This window comes from Callithrix jacchus, chromosome 13 (genome assembly GCF_049354715.1).
Source record: "Callithrix jacchus isolate 240 chromosome 13, calJac240_pri, whole genome shotgun sequence".
In the NCBI taxonomy this organism is placed as follows: Eukaryota; Metazoa; Chordata; class Mammalia; order Primates; family Cebidae; genus Callithrix; species Callithrix jacchus.
In genome coordinates, this window is record NC_133514.1 from 97,879,683 (window position 1) to 97,896,941 (window position 17,259).

At 39.1% G+C, this 17,259-nt stretch overlaps 1 protein-coding gene across 9 annotated transcripts in view; it reads left to right on the top strand.

Annotated features, from left to right (window-relative positions):
* Positions 1 to 17,259, top strand: part of RAB27B (RAB27B, member RAS oncogene family) — a 308,125-nt gene that overhangs the window by 110,035 nt on the left and 180,831 nt on the right. For 3 of the 9 annotated variants that reach the window (XM_054244232.2, XM_054244231.2, XM_035271145.3), the window contains exons 1-2: positions 12,941 to 13,018; positions 13,151 to 13,225. Coding sequence is in view for 1 of the 9 variants with exons in the window: in XM_078348194.1 (XP_078204320.1) it covers positions 9,736 to 9,851; positions 13,151 to 13,229 (195 nt within the window). In the remaining 8 variants the exon portion in view is untranslated. Of the gene's footprint in view, positions 1 to 9,735; positions 9,852 to 10,862; positions 11,577 to 12,940; positions 13,019 to 13,150; positions 13,230 to 17,259 lie in introns of those variants that run through there. The other 6 variants (XM_078348196.1, XM_078348195.1, XM_054244230.2 and 3 more) reach the window with 5 other exon arrangements.

Below are 17,259 nucleotides of genomic sequence, written 5' to 3' on the forward strand. Positions count from 1 at the left end.
CAGAAAAGTCACTGAAAGTGTACTTTTGTAAACATAAATGTAAAAAGAAAGATTGTATAAACATTCATGGAAAACATGTGACCGATGCTGATAGACTTATTGAAAAAGGGGGCTTCATGAATTCATCAATTCATGCTTCTGACCAGGACATGTTATCTACTTTGCTGCCAGAACACTGAACTCCAAGGTATTTCTAAACAGAAAATAGCATATTTTTCATATTAAGAAATTCCTTTTGTAGCCCAGTGGCTTCTAAGTAAATTGAATTCCCCGGGATGCTGATTTAGGGCCTTCCCAGCACACATAGTCTGTATAAGCTGCTGAATAATGAGGGTGCAGTTTTGGGTAAGGAGGGAAGTGTCCTAAAATATCTTCCAACACAAAATTTCCAGTGGCAGCCACATGGCATAACATAGGCTTTTCAGTGGTGGGTTTAGAATGTCTATTTGAGAGGCTGTCCTTCCTTCTCTACATAGGATGACATAGACTCCAGATGCTTAGAGGTGGAAAGGGTCTCAGATGTCACGTAGTTGACTTCCTTCACTTTACTAGTAGGGAGAAAGAAGCCCTGAGTGAAGTGAAATAACTTACTGAAGGTTACACCCTGGACAATGAATGATCCTAGAAAAAAATAGGTTGCAGTACGAATTGTGTTTTCTCCACACTTTACAAAAGAATCAAAATGAAGCCAGTATTCAGCTAAAAATGCACAAGCATAGTAATCTACTCTGGCAGGGAAGTTTTTACTTCCTCCAATACTAAAGGCTTCTTTATCATTGAATTCAGTTATAGTCCATAGATTTAAGTATTAACAGTATACTTTTCTTGTCCCTCTGTCATCTGGAACCTTGCAAATAAGCAAGTCTTTAACACTATAAAGAGACGGCAAAACCCATGATCTAGTTAGTGTCAAATGTAATGAATTAGAGTAGAGCAGCCCACACTGCTTCTCAATTGGGCAGGTCAGTCCCACACCACAGATAATCTATTCAGTGAAATGGATGAGCAGGAACTGCCCTGGTGAAGTATACTTAGAAAGAAACAGATTTGTCCCTGGTTGACCTGAAATGCTACTACTGTGCTTTAATGTATTAAGAGGTGAGGATATTGTGCTAATAATTACCTCCTTCCATAAGTAAGCTGTAGCAGCATTGATGTAAGAGGTTATGCAATACTACTGAAGGCCTGACTCTACCATTCCCTGGTTTTACTTTCAATGTTCCGTAAATCGCAAGGCATTGAACTACCTTAATACTTTCTATCCTTTTAGGGTAATGATCAGTTCATTCACTGAGTCATTTATTCAGTATTAATATCTCTGTCTTGTGGAAGCCACAGTACAATGAAGATTCAAAGAAAAAGAAGGCTCAAAGCGCATGGTAATGTAGTGTAAAATAAACAGCAAGATAAAATACTTTCAGGAGTCACTGTAAGAAAATATTCTATATGACAGGTACAGACAAAATAGAACTACTATGGAGAGCTGATAGAAGGGAGATAACATTTTCTGGCTGATGAGATGAGCAAAAGTTAATGAATAATTTTCAACATAGGCCTTGAAGAATTGGTATGATTTAAGTGACTGAGCAGCAGGTATTAGGGTAAATGGTATAAAGACATCTTATGCACATAGAATGCACCACAAATATATAAGGGCTTAAAAATGCATGATTGGAGAATAGGGCATAGTTCATCTTGGGTAAAGCTCAGAGTTTGACCAACAGACTAGTGAAGGAAATTAAGGTCAGAAAGGCAAGTTGAGGCTGATTTAAAGAGTATTAAAAGCTAATTAAAGGAATTTTAACTTTATTCTTTAAGCAATCTAAATTCATTGAAGATTTATGAGCAGGATGATATGGTTTGGCTGTGTCCCCACCCAAATCTCACCTTGAATTGAAATAATCCTTATGTCAAGGGCAGGGCCAGTGGAGATAATTGAATAATGGGGGTTGTTTACCCCATGCTATTCTCATCATGGTGAATAAGTCTTAGGAGATCTGATGGTTCTCTAAATGGGAGTTCCCCTGCACAAGCTCTCTTGCCTGTCTCCATGTAAGATACTTTCCTTATACTTCCAACAATCTTGACTTTGCTCCACCATCACCTTCCACCATGATTGTGAGGCCTCCCCAGCCATGTGGAACTGTAAGTCAATTAACCCTCTTTCCTCTATAAATTAACCAGTCTCAGGTATGTCTTTCTTAGCACTGTGAGAACAGGCTAATACACAGGACATTAAGGTAATTAGAACTTTTTAAAAAGAAAACTTAATGTGGCACAAGTATGTAAAGAAAAAAGTGGAGGAAGATGTGACTGTAAGAAGTAAAGCAGGAAGGAGGCTACTTCAGTGGTACAGTCTAGAGGCAAAATATGCCAGAGGGAGGAGGAGACTGACGGTAGGATGCTAAGAAGCTGGTATGAGAAAAGATCAGATGTGAGTAGCAAGAGAAAAGAGAGCCAAGGCCTATTCTTGGGAAATTTCCACCAGTAGGATACAGGAGGAAGAATAGCTAAGAAGAAAAAGGAGCAGAGGAAAACCAGAAAACTGGAGGGCCAGAATAAAGGATCAGTCATGTCAAAGGCCTGGAGAGGTCAAGGAAATGAAGCATTCTCACTACATTTTTTTTTGAGATGGAGTTTTGCTCTTGTTACCCAGGCTGGAGCGCAATGGCGCGATCTCAGCTCACCGCAACCTCCGCCTCCTGGGTTCAGGCAATTCTCCTGCCTCAGCCTCCCGAGTAGCTGGGATTACAGGCGCGCACCACCACGCCAGCTAATTTTTTGTATTTTTAGTAGAGACGGGGTTTCACCATGTTGACCAGGATGGTCTCTATCTCTTGAGCTCGTGATCTACCCGCCTCGGCCTCCCAAAGTAGCATTTTCACTATTACTAAACAGTAATGACTACACAGAGCAAAGGGTCACAAAGAGATGCTGAGAGTGTTCATGCAGAGGATTGGATTTGGAGGTATTCTTTCCAGAAGTTCGGCTGTGAATAATGGTGGTGATATCAATTGGTACAAACTTCTGGAAAAAAATGTGGCCACACGCTTAAACTCTTTACGTGGGACATGTATACTTGGATCCAGCAATTTCATTGTTAGTATGGTGGCAAAGATTAAGATATATAATAATGAGGAATTGTTAATTTATAATACGTTCATAAAACAGAATACTGTTAATAGTTAGCTACTAAAGTATGCATTTTAGTAAAGACACATGTGAGAACACTGCTGTACCAGCGAAAGAGTGTGTGTGTTTGAAGGTATTTTGTTTCTGATGCTAAAGTGGAAGCTGAATATCATTTTTACTGTTTAACTGCAGATTAATAAACCATAACTAAATTTTAAAAGTAAAATTGAAAGGAATAGAAAAAATAGTGTGTATTGCAGGTAGTAAGGGTTAGTGTCATTGTAAAAGTTTTGTTTAAAATTTATATATATATATATATATGTTTGCATGGGTATTATAATTTAAAATATTTGGTATATATTTGTGGTTACAAGAAGGTTTGAAAGCTACTGGTTCAGAAGTTTTCCTCTTTTGCCTTCCTTTCTTCACCTAATTAACTTTTTCTCATCTTTTAAATGTCAGCTCAAATGTACTTGCTAAGCAAAGCCTTCTTCATCATACTCAGATAGATTTGGTTCTATTGTCAATTGCCTTCAATATTCATTTTCCTTTACTTCAAGTCTTCATCTCAGGTTGTAACCGAAATTTCATGGTGATATTGCTTGATTGGTGTTTGTCTCCCACAGCAGACCATGGGCTCCATGAAAACAGACTGTCCATAGCTTTGTTCATCCTCAGATCTTCAGTGCCTAACACAATGCTGGAAGCATAGTAGGCACTTAATAAATATATGTTAAATAAATGAATTTTACTCTTATGAAATCTTTGCATATGATCTTATTTTAGCGATGCCAGCAATATTGGAACATCCATGGGGTATGATGAGCAGACTGAGGGCATCTTGTTTCAGTAGATGTGCAAGTTCTGTGAATTAACTCTTTAAACCACAAAAGCACATCCCTAGGTTTCAGAAAACTGGGACAACGGTTGAATACAGATGGAACAAAAAGGCTTCCTTTATTGAAACTCACAGCAGCTAAAAGAAAAACTTCACAATTCTTTTTTTTTTTTTTTTTTAAGGCTAGTCAAGTGAAGCAGTCTTTTTTTTTTTTTTTTTTTTCTTTTGAGACAGAGCCTCTCTCTGTTGTATAGGCTGGAGTGCAGTGGCTCTTGGCTCAGTGCAACCTCTGCCCCCCCAGGTTCAAGCGATTCTCGTGCCTCAGCTTCCTGAGTGGCTGGGATTACAGTCATGTGCCACCATGCCTGGCTAATATTTTTGTATTTTCAGTAGAGATGGGGTTTCACCATGTTGGCTAGGCTGGTCTCGAACTCCTAACCCCAAGTGATCTGCCTGCCTCGGACTCCCAAAGTGCTGAGATTACAGGAGTGAGCCCCTGGACCTGGCGGATAATTCTTTTAATAATGACCTCCAGTTTAGCCCTTTCTTTTTTTTTTTTTTTTTTTTTGAGACGGAGTTTCGCTCTTGTTACCCAGGCTAGAGTGCAATGGCGCAATCTCGGCTCACCGCAACCTCCGCCCCCTGGGTTCAGGCAATTCTGCCTCAGCCTCCCGAGTAACTGGGACTACAGGCACGCGCCACCGTGCCCAGCTAATTTTTTGTAATTTTTAGTAGAGACGGGGTTTCACCATGTTGACCAGGATGGTCTCGATCTGTTGACCTCGTGATCCACCCGCCTCGGCCTCCCAAAGTGCTGGGATTACAGGCTTGAGCCACTGCGCCCGGCCCAGTTTAGCCCTTTCTAAGAGTGTGAACGCCAGCTACACTAAATGGTAGAAATATAAACAGGGGTCTTCCCGAAAACTTTCTGCTGTAACTTCTTGTGAAGGCAAGAAAAGGCTTAGCTGTAAAGAAGCAATAAGGCATGTTCACTATATAGCTTTTAGCAATTATTCTGCAATCATGAAAATTCTGAAGAATACAAAATAACTTCAAGACCTTTAACAAATAATTCAGTAACAATGAAAAAGGGTTTTGGAACATAGATTAACTAATTATTGCTGTAACCTAGGAGGTAGCCAGTCAGGCATGAGCAGGGCAGGAGACCCTCTGTCCCCACAGGAATATCAGGCAACCATCAGGTGATGACAGTCAAGCGATTATTACACTGTTTCTCTAAAATAATGATTGGTCACCACTGGTGCCAGAAAGGCAGTCTCCCAATAGAAAAACCTGAAACTGGGGATCCATAGCTTCCTGATAGATCTCGGGAGTTGGGCGTGTGGGCTCAAGCATGCTCATTAAGAGGTAAAGTGGTGAAGTTTAGCTGTTCCTTCTAGGAACATTCAGCTGGTAAGAGAAAATGCCTCAAGTGAGCATGCGTCCAACTCCAGCAAACACACTGCATAGCCCAAGTGCTAGCAGGCCACTGTGCACACAGACAGCCCACCGCAAGGGAAGAAGCAGGGGAGAAGGGAAACAAGACCCCAGAAGTATGCCAACATATAAAACCCCAAGTTAGAGGTCAAACTGTGCACTTAATCTCCCAATTTGCCTGCTTGGCCTTCTGCCAAGTGTACTTAACTTCCTTTCGTTTCTGCCCTAAGACGTTTTAATAAACTCACTCCTGCTTTAAAACTTGCCTTGGTCTCTCACTCTGCCTTATGACCCCTCATTTGAATTCTTTCTTCTGAGGTGGCAAGAATTGGGGTTGCTGCGGACCTGTATGGATTCACCACCGCTAACATAACCGTATTCATTTTCCATCATGTTTTTACAACTATTAAAACAATATTTATTATCATGAAGTTTCTCATAATGGGGCTTTGTTGTCATGTAAATAATGAAAAAGTCACTGATGGCAACTGATCGGATTATTCGTGGCCATTTTTTGGTCTTCATTTTCATAGACTTTAGAGAATGTATTTTCAAGATATTCTCAAGGTGACCTTTCCTTGGTGGAGCATACCTTACACGTCATTAAATATACAGACAAACTGGGTATAAATCCTTCAGTCTGATTAGGAATTTCTGTGTAGAGCTCTCCTGTCTATGTACATTTCCTGGATTCTACTTAGCCTATTGGCAAAGGCGCTCTGGGCTATGTGATTAAAAGCACTTCTGTTAGATGACATTGCTTTAATTTCTGTCACATATAGTGAAGCAAGGTCCATGGTAAGTCCTTTTCTTGTGCCATTATAAATATTTAATCTGGTTCAGGACAGGAAGCCTATAAAAGTTGTATCCAAACAAGCATGTGATGTATTACAAGGTAAGTGTGATGTGATCAGGATGCCAGCTTGGTCATGTTTTCAAAATGCTAGTTACATTAGAAAGTGTAAGACATATACTTTAAATCTTTTACACCAACTAAAAATATATAATGTTATCTTATTTGCCACTCTTTTACAATGAGGATAAGTTCTTTCCTTTGAGTATGTATGAGTATCAACAAGAGTCTGTAATTTCTAGTTTTAGTTCTGTTAAGTGGAGCAAGAACACAAAACCCTTGCAAAGCCATTTGAATACATAAGTCTATATTCTTTCTGTTTGTTTGTTTTGAGACTAGGTTTCACTCTTGCCCAGGCTGGAGCCCAGTGACGCAATCTTGACTCACTACAACTTCCACCAGCTCAAGCAATTCTTGTGCCTCAGCCTTCTGAGTAGCTGGTATTATAGGTGTGCACAAAAACACCCAGCTAATTTTTGTATTTTTAGTAGAGACAGGGTTTCGCCATGTTGGTCAGGCTGGTCTCCAACTCCTGACCTCAAGTGATCCACCTGCCTCAGCCTCCCAAAGTGCTGGGATTACAGGCGTGAGCCACTACACTATAAAATTTACTTTCAATCGTCTAGATTATTTTGGGCCTATATCTGATTTGGCAACAATTTATTTTAGCAACTCGTCTTTATCTGGCTATTACAAAGCATTACATTTATTTAGTTTTCTTAGAAATAATAACTCTCTTTTGCACTCATATTTTATCAGTGTAAACACCTTTCAATTAAATTATATACTTACACTAAAAGTACCTCCAACATTAACAGATCTGGTACTATATGTTAATGAATCTTGGTTTGTGTGCAACTCGAGAGAGGAAGAATATGGACATGCTTGGGAGTAAACACTAGCCTTCTGCATGTGTGGACATCAGTTAGAATGTTTTATGGAGCAGATTGGAGTAAGTCAGTTAAAATGAGGGGCATAGGGACTAGGAGTGTAGCAAAAGTGATGGCAATGACAATTTATTGAAGTTTCCTTAAATGAGCTTTACTCTATCTACAAATATAAATTATTCTCAGTGTTGATACAAATAACATAGTCATACAAGGTGTTGAATATATTATGGAATTCAAATATTTAAAAGAATGGTAGGGCTGATAAGAAATGCATTTGCAGTATAATATAATATAGTTTCATCTCATATCTTTTCCTTAGATGAGTCATGTTACTTGGTGTTATTATTCTAAGCATTTGATCACTCTAGATCATCAAAAGCATGACACACTTGTTTTGAGATACAAAATTCCTGTTACTACATGAATCCAGAAAGCACATGATTCACATTTAAATGCTTTTGAAATGGGAAAGGTTCCCTTGTCCCCCTCACAGGGCATGTGATGGGGGTGTGACTTGCTTCTTCAGTGTCCCACTGCTCAAACCTCTAGGGGAGCATACAGACCAGCAGGCTGTGGGACTCCCAACCTCACGGCAGTGTCTAGGGGTAGATATTTACAGCTCCTAAAGCCCCATTGGGTGTGTGTTATCAGGGTGCTCTCTTAATTTGCTGTTTACAGGTGGCTTGGGTTAACCAGCTCAGTAAGACCCTCTACCTTGTCACAAAGACAGAGGGCTTTCTCTATCCCTGGTTCTTGCCTTGAGGTACTGGGAGAATCCAATCATATGTGGGCTTGGAGAATGAATGCAAAGTTTTATTGAGAGGAAATAGCTTTTTGCTGATGGGGTAGCCAGAAGAGAGATGGTTTTCCCTGGAGTTGTGCGTCTTGGCCCAGGCCAGACTCTGCCTTGTCCTGCCGGTGGCTGGGCTGCCAGTGTACCAGCATCTGTAGTGTGCTTTTCCACCGGCATGCTCCCTCTATGTCCTCTCGATGTCCAGCAGCTTGTCTTCTTCCACTGATGCATTCCTCTCACCCTCCAGCAGCTTCTGTCTCTGCCTTGCTAAGGTCTTGGCTATTTATAGGCCCAGGATGGGGGCGTGGTAGGCCAGGGTGGTCTTGGAAAATGCAACATTTCAGCACAAAGGCAGAAATGCTTATCCTTCCTCACCTAGGTCCATGAGGGTAGAGCCCTAGCCATGGACCCACCTTTCTCTACCCAGCTGTTGACTGCCCTCCTCCTGTATCACCTTCAAGAGTTTTCTAATAACCACCACAATTTATTTAACCATTCTTTGATCCATGTATAGAATATTCATGCTAAGCACTCTGCATGCATGATCCTATCTAATCCTAAAAAAAACTCTTCACAGAGGCATTATTACTGGATTATGCTTATGAGGAAACTGAGATTTACTTTGTAGAGTTTCAAAGTGAAAGAAGCTTGAAAGTCATTGCTGTCAGCAATGCTGCACATCTCCAGAGGGGCAACCTTTGGCTTTGTGTTACTAAATAAACACTTTTTCTTTTATAGTAGAGTGGTGATTTTTTTTTTTTTTTTTTTTTTTTTTTTTTTTTTTTTTTTTTAGACAGAGTATTGCTCTGATTGCCCTTATTGACCAGGCTGGAGTGCAATTGTGCGATCTTGGCTCACTGTAAACTCCTCCTCCTGGGTTTAAGCGATTCTCTTGCCTAAGCTCCTGAGTAACTGGGATTACAGGCATGCATCACCATACCAGCTAATTTTGTATTTTCAGCAGAGTCAGGGTTTCACCATATTGGCCAGGCTGGTCTTGAACTCCTGACCTCAAGTGGTCCACCTGCTTTGGCCTCCCAGAATGCTGAGATTACAGGCATGAGCCGTCCTGCCCAGTGGTTTTCTTTTTGTATTGGGCAGCTATTCTGTGCTAGGCCTTTAAATGTAGTTGACGTGGGGTCGTTACAAGAGGCCTAGGGAGTAGTATTTATTCAACTACGTGGACACACAAAGAGTCAGTTTTAATCTAGGTCTATAGTCCCAAAGTCAGTGATTATCCCACACTAGTCTATAACAGGTGCATTTGCATATGGCACCTGACTGCCACAATTCACTAGCACGTGGGTACAAATAAGGCTACATAAAATTGATAACCAATCTCATGGGATCTGAGCCCTCCTTCACCAGCTCGTCCATGAATTCCAGCTCCTTACGATGTCCTTCACCTCACAGTCATCTTGAAAAGCCATAGACTGGTCCAAGTCACACTATTCTTATCGTCACCATCGGCTTTTGGCAAGTTGAGCCCAAGATCTGTGATATCAACACCATCCTTTACCAACTTGGGCACTGTGACACAGCTGTCCCTACAGAACCAGCAGTTAATGGCCTGTTGGGGATCCCCAGTGATTCTTCGAGGTACCAAATCTCACACAACTACGTGAGCCAAGCAGACTGAAAGGGAAGGAGGATAACATCACCCACACATTTGAAGTTTTCTTAGGGCCGAAATATTACAGAGTTTATGAGGTCTCTGTCTTGGTCAATTCAAGCTTCTATAACAAAGTGTACACTGGGTGGTTTATAAACAATGTACATTCTCTTTTCATAGTTCTGGAGACTGGGAGTCCAAGATCAGAGTGCCAGCACAGTCAGGTTCTGCTGAGGGTCCTCTTCTGAGTTGCAGGCTGCTGACTTCCCTTTTGATCCTCCCATGGCAGAAAGCAGGTGAGAGAATTCTTGGGAATCTCTTTTATAAGGATACTAATCCCATTCATCAGGGTTCTACCTTCATGACCTAATCACCTCTCAACAACCCCCTCATTCTAAAATCATCACATTAAGGGTTAGAATCCCAACATATGAATTCTGGGGGGACACAAATATTCAGTCTATTGCAGTATCTTTGTGTTTTCAGTTTGTATGGAGTCTTTTTCTATTACAGGCATGTTCATCTCAGTCACAAAGCTCTACAGAGACCCATTACTCCCCTATACCCCCAAGTTCTGTGGTGAGATCTGTTTCCTCATGCTGGGATCCTTCTGATTTATGGTGACATGTCTCTCAGCAGCCCCACTTTTCCTCCCTCCACCTGGAGTCATTGCACAGATGACAAGTCAGTGTGTGTCTGAGGCCCAATCATGGACATAGTGCTTTATTTCTTAAGGAGCCCTCCAACATTCTAAAAATCAGTAACTACAGTGAAATGCTCAATGAGGGGGCATTGCCTCCCTCATACACTAGCCACTCCCCTGCTACAGTCCAGCCTGTGCACCACTTTGTAGTAACAAGGATCTATTGAGGGTACATTAGTGTCTTTTGCTGCTGATCAACTTTAAAAAAAAAAATAAGAAAAAGCCTCATTTCAGAAAACATGCTGAATTGGGAAGAAGTGGAAAGAAGTGCAGTGGATAAGCAAATCACAATCCTCAGGGCTGAACAAAGCATTCTTTTATTGATCACTAATCACTCTGAGTTCACCTGACTCTAGTGGTCAACATGGTTCCCTAGCCTTGGAGTTTTTCTCCAACCACAGTCACAGCTGTTTGACCTGCAGATGACAAGCAGATTGATTTCTGAATCCTTAGATCATATAAAATTTCAGTGTCCCTTGTGGTTGGGTTCAGTCTCACACCATGGCTTTTGATCTGTACTTTTCCCATGGGAAACCCCAGGCTTGAGTTATCCATAGCAAGAGTCTTACCTTGAATTTTTCTCTCCCTCTCTTTTTGGTTGCAGAAGCCCTGAGCCTCAGCCTCAATGGCATGTCACCTTGTTATAGGCTGATATACCTTGTTACTGCTGCCACACTTTATCACGTGGTCTGAATGCCTGGACCACAAGGTATGAGCTGCCCTCCTTGCTCTGGAAGGCAACCATCTCTTGGTGGAGGAGAACACTTTCCTGCTGACTACCTGCCATTGTGAGGCTTTGATCCAGGGCCTACAGTGCCCACATACCTGTACCTGTGCTCCTTCTCTTTACCTGTCTTAGCACTTATATTTACTCTGCTAACCAATGTTACTAGAGTTAACTTTTCAGCTTTTAGTCCCTTCTGTACCAACCTGCCCACTGTCACCCAAACTCTATGTACTCTAGGGAAAAAAAGAAATTGGGTTGAATTATCAAACCCAATCTCCCAGCTCCACTCCACACTCATAACAGCCACACTAGAAGCCCTTAGCAAATATAGCATATTCTGACTTTATTGTTCATTGTTTTATGGCAAGTATCTTATGTACATGTAATTATTTGATTATACACATACACTAATATTTTTTTCTATGTTTAAATTATAAAATCCTGATTGGACACCATGGCTCGCACCTGTAATCCTAGCGTTTTGAGAAGCCAAAGTGGGCAGATCACTTCAGCTCAGGAATTCAATACCAGCATGGTGAAACTGACCAACATGGTGAAACTGTCTCTACTAAAACTGCAAAACTTAGCCAGGTGTAGCATGCATACAAGAGTCACTTGAGCCTGGGAGGGGGGAGGCTGCAGTAAGTTGAGATTGCGACATTGCAGTCTGGCCTCGGAGACAGAGTGAGGCTCTGACTCAAAAAATAATGAATTATAAGCTCCTTAGAGGCAAACATACACTTAGTATAGTCCCTCGTTAAAAATTGTTTTGCCGAGAAGTATGCTAAATTGAATTTAATCACTTAAGAGATTAACTTCTGTACCTGTTTTCTATAGTGTAATTTCTCAGCTTACTGCCTCATTCATCTTTCCATAAATATTTACTGAGGGTGTATTATATGCTGAGCAATCTTCCAGGTGTTACTCTATCAAAGTCAATAGACTCTGGGCATGGTGGCTCACGCCTGTAACCCCAGCACTTTGGAGGCTGGGGCAGGTGGATTGCTTGAGCTCAGGAGTTTGAGACCAGCCTCAGCAATATGGTAAAAACCTGTCTCTACCAAAAATACAAATAGTTAGCCAGGGCATGGTGGCACACGCTGGTGGTCCAAAATTCTCTAAGGCTGAGGTTGGAGAATTCCTTGAGTTGGGAGGAGTAGGTTGCATTGAGCCAAGATGGCACCACTGCATACCAGACTGAGTGACAGGAGGGAGACCCTGTCTCAAAAAAAAAAAGGAGTCAATAGAACAGATTCCTTTATAGATACTGTACTGCAGTGGGGGAGTAAATTAAAAAATATAAATGTCATGAGGGGAAAACAGCGGGGGAATGAATAGAGAAAGATGAAGCCTGGCATTTACATGAAGTGGCACTTGAACGTTTTGCCTCTTTTAGAGATAAATTTCTGGAGGTCTTCATTTTGTTTGTTTTTGCATTTATTTCATTTTATATTTTTGAACAGCATAAACTGTGCATGGACTTTTTAGGGTTTTAGCAAACACTTTTTGCAAATAGTTATATAAATATATCAGACTTCAAAAATATCCGACTTTATTTTTTTTCTGTTACACATTAAACATTGAAAAAATAAAACAAATGGATTTTAGTAAATATAGCATATTATCCAATTAGTTTGCTTTTGAACAACTCTCTGGCTTCAACATTTTTATGAGCATCATTTATTTAACAGAAAAGATCATCTATAACCCTTTTTGGTTTCAACAGCAGTGTCTGATTAACAGTAGCAAATTCTCTACTTATCATTTTTCCCGAACCTAAACCCCACTACCCTGATGCTTAACTGGCTGAAAATCTTTGGTGATAATCACTAGAAGAATCACCAAAAAGGGGAGCCTCTCTGGAGCTACCTTGTGTGCTAACCTGGCGCAGGCACTAGGACCGCCCAGGAGCCGATAGGCAGCCACGCTTTACAGCCTGTCAGAGGGACTGAGCCGCCTTTGCCGTTACACAGGAAGAGAGCAGGCAGCATCAGTATCGGCTCAGCATCCTCCCCCTTCTGTTCGATTAGAAGGTATTTACTTGCTATTTATCACTTAGGCTTTGAATACTGTCAGTGTGCCTTTACTGTTCCCTTAGTATGATGCTCTGAAATGCTGTCTAGCACCTATTGGGTTACTATATTATTTTATGTTAATTTCCACAGCTGATGGAAGCAACAGTGCCATAAAGAAATGGGATAGATATTTCCAGAGGCTGCAGTCTGGAGGCATTTGGAGGTGTGAGTACGTTGGTCACAGATCTCTAATGTGCTGGCTGTATTAGTCGTGTCTCTTGACCTTCCTCCTCTTCATTGAAAGAGCCAATGTGAGATGCCATCTGTATATTTCATTCATAAAGGAAAAGCAACTAGACAGTGACAGAAACCACTCATGATGGGCCTGAAACTCCACTTTGGAGTGGCTGTGGTTTCCTCTTCCAGCCTGTGGGTTTGCAAGAGAAGCTGGGTTTGCAACAGAGTTTGGATGGGAAAGAGATCTTGCTCAGGGCTGCAGACTGTGTGCTTGGATTCTGCTTTCTGTTTTCAAAGCTCAAAGACTGTCCTTTCTAATCATTGCCATGATGCAGTGTAGGAGTCTTTTTATGCTTGCTTTATTTCTGCAAATACCTTTATCATAGATGTGTATTGCCAGAAAGCTATTAAGCCATTTGGTGCCTTACAATGTAAAGCCACGGAAGAGAAATCTAGTTTCGTTTTTCTTAACCATATACCATACACTTTTCCCTGACCCAATACCACAGCTAGTAGATGGCACACAGAAACATTTTTAAAAATGCTAATCTAAGACTCTCTTTTCCTGTTCAAAAATAATTTTGATTATGCTTGATAAGGGAATAGTTTGCTATTAGGAAACCCAAATGATTATGATTCTATATGGGAAATAGAAAATTCATTTTTAGTATTTTACAAATCAATTGAAGGTGCTTTTTAAGAGCCTTGGTGCCAGTTTTATGCATTCAAGTCTCTTTGAAAACTTTAAAGCCTTCTCAAATTGGTAGATGTGGTTTTGACCACAGGAATTAGTTTAAATTTATATATATTATGCCAAAATGTAATAGGTAAATGTATTCATAAATGAACAAAATATTGAGTTCTGCTAGTGGTCAATTCAAGAAAAATTGTAAGAGAAACAGTACCATCAAAATTTACTTCAGGAAAGAATATATTTAACTAAGACACAATGCAAAGCATCAACATTAAAAGTGTGACTTTAATAAAAAACATTTGTTACAGAATTTTAAAAATGCTTTTTAAAAAAGTATAAGTTTAATTTTCTTCTATTTGATATATTGAAATACCCTAACGGTGATTTCAAAATGTTTAGGCATCCAATTTTTGAAAATGTACCTATAGTTCCCTTAAAATTCTTTATTTGGTAAACAAAAGAGAGGCAGAGGATATAAGGGAGAAAGAGACTAAGTTTTACTTTGTTGTTTCAATATTTTTATATTTTGAATACTCTGATCTAATATTTGATATATAAGCATGCTACCTATACTTTATAAATGTAACTAAAATTATGAATGATTGTAATCATTAATTTGCATTATCCTTAGCAAATAAAATAAATATATCGAAAAAATGTTAATATTGCTACATAACATTTCTTAGGCAGAAAAAAACCTTCTTTTCTGGATAGTCACTTGCTTCTGAAGGAAGTTAGGGAAATCAGATTGGGGTGGTAATAAACTTTCATTAGTTTCTGAGGCAAAATTAATTTTTTAAACTTATTTTTGAGTCGCTGCAACTACAATTTATTTTCAAGTTTGTATATATTACATATCTTCAAAAACTTTGTGTTACTAAAGTTTTCTCCTTTCTCTTTTTAAAATACTTCCTATATTCCAAGTCTGTAAAGATGACTCAATTCTTCAAATTAAAACTTAGTTTTGAAAATTTCTACCCATCATATCATGATTTGCAGCCTTAAACTTCGGTTTCATGTCAAACTCATCATTACACATGTCTTGTTAATAATTTTAAATAACTTCATTTTATGTTGAGTATAAAGATTCATTGAATTCAATTATGATGGGGGAAAAATCCCAAGAACGTAGGTTTTTATTCAGAATTTGACACACTTTTCAGAACATGAACTTTAAACTTTCTTCATGAATTTAAGTCCTAAAATTAAGTCCACTGGCTTGACCTAATCAAATGAAGACGAGTGGCACGGTGCTTAGCAGAAATTCAGAATTACTAGCAAACAAATGGGACTTAAGCTAAGAAATAAAATGTAAAGGCTAAAAGGAATTTGTTGAGAGTTGAAAGTCGTGATTGTCTGGTGAGTTTGATGTCTGAGGATATCTCAAGGCCTTTGTCTTGTAGCCCAAGAGATCCAGGTGAATATCAATATTACATAGATTTACTGGGTAGTGTTAGGGTAGACATTTCTAACAGATGGATTTTAACATGCCTATTTTTAGTTGAAAGAGTTCCAATAAATAGTAAATCTCATTCTATCAATTTCACCAACAGCAGTGCTTTTCCATCCAAAAAGACAGAAAATATTCCCTAACAAAAATTATTTCATGAAGACAGTACTCAGGAAGACATTTTTAAAAGACAGCTTTTACATTTTTCCACATAGAAAAATATAGCATTTACAGCACTAAGCCACCCAGAAGATGCTAACATAAAGGAGGAAGTATTAGCAAAATTATTCTGGTTTTGCAGTTTGCTTTTTAAAAAATTTTTTCTGAGCACCTGCATAAGTAAGAAAAGATGTCTCCTAGTAGGAACCACTGAAAAATGCAGTAAGGCATCCAGGGACCAATGGTAGGCCTGTGGGACACAGTGTAAACACTGAATGGATTAAAAAAAAGAAATGTAGAAAAATAACAAACGATCCTTTTTGATTTGTCATGAAAGATAATTGCAGTTCTAATATGAGTTTTTAAGACTCTGTTGGCCACAAACACATGCCATAATAAATAGGAATTTCATGTCACTTGAGATTTTCCCATTATGATTTCCCCTTCAATAAAAGACTTAAAGGAAAGAAAATGAGAGTAGATGTGTCATCTCGACATCAGTTATAGTTGTGTAACTAGGAGGCCCAAATTATGTATTTTGTTGGAGTTTGGCAAATGGGAAAGTCATTATTCATATGGTTTTGGAAGAATGTTTTCTCCAGAGACAAGGTCTTGTGGTTTCCAGAACTGGATATTATTTATACAGAAGTAATTTTGTAGGTATAGCAGAAATCTTTTAAATATATTCAATTTTTGAGTGTAAAGGAAACATATGCAATGTATTCATGACATTTGTTGATAAACAAGTTTATCCAAAATATTGTTTTAACTTGTCGCTCCTAGTTGACACAGTGTAACTGATGTGAAATGAGATACGATTAATATACCCTCACTCCTTTTCTTTTAAATATGTTATTTGAAAGGGAGGAAGTTAAAAACCCTAAGGAAATTTGTTGATAAACATAAATCATGATTTCACAGATGTGTAAATTGCAAATAAGATTTACTCTTTTACATAATAGTGATCGTTGGAGTTTGCACCTTGGAATCACTGTAAGGCTTTTTGGACACAGCATTTAATATCTTTGGATTATTTTCTTTTCATTAATACATATTTATTGATCTCTCACTGTATCCCAAGTATGGGAGTTGCAGCAGTAAACAAGACATGTCCACCTTGCACAGTTTCCATCAGTTTGTGAAGGGATAGAGGCAAAAACCAAGGAATTAAATATTAACCAAATGCATTGGTATTAATATTATGCTGTTATTGTTCCTATAACTTATTGCCAATTAAATAAACCAGAATATATCTGATAAGTACTAACTGGAAAATTAAAAGAGGGTACTGTGATAATGAATGGCTTTGTGGCATTTTCAGTTAGGGTTGTCTAGAAGACTTCCTGAAAAAGTGATGTACCATCAGAGATCCAGGTGAAAAAGGCAGCCAGATAATGAGAGGCATGGTGCTACTACAGCAAGGGTATGGATTTAGGAGCAAACCTGCTGCAGTTTAAATCCATTCTGTGTCATTCTTAAACCCTGAAATCATGAGCATTTTACCCTATGAGCCCATTTGAGAAAATGTTACAGAGTTTTGACAAGAGACAAAATGAGATGATGTATGTTGAGTGTCCCTGACGCTAGGGGAGAATTTAATTTCTGTGATGACTTATGAAGTGCTATAACTTTATGAACTAATTCCTTTAAATATTTCATATAATAAAAATGTATTTGAATATTTTATCACTCCTGTGACCCTTTCTTAAATTTTTTTGG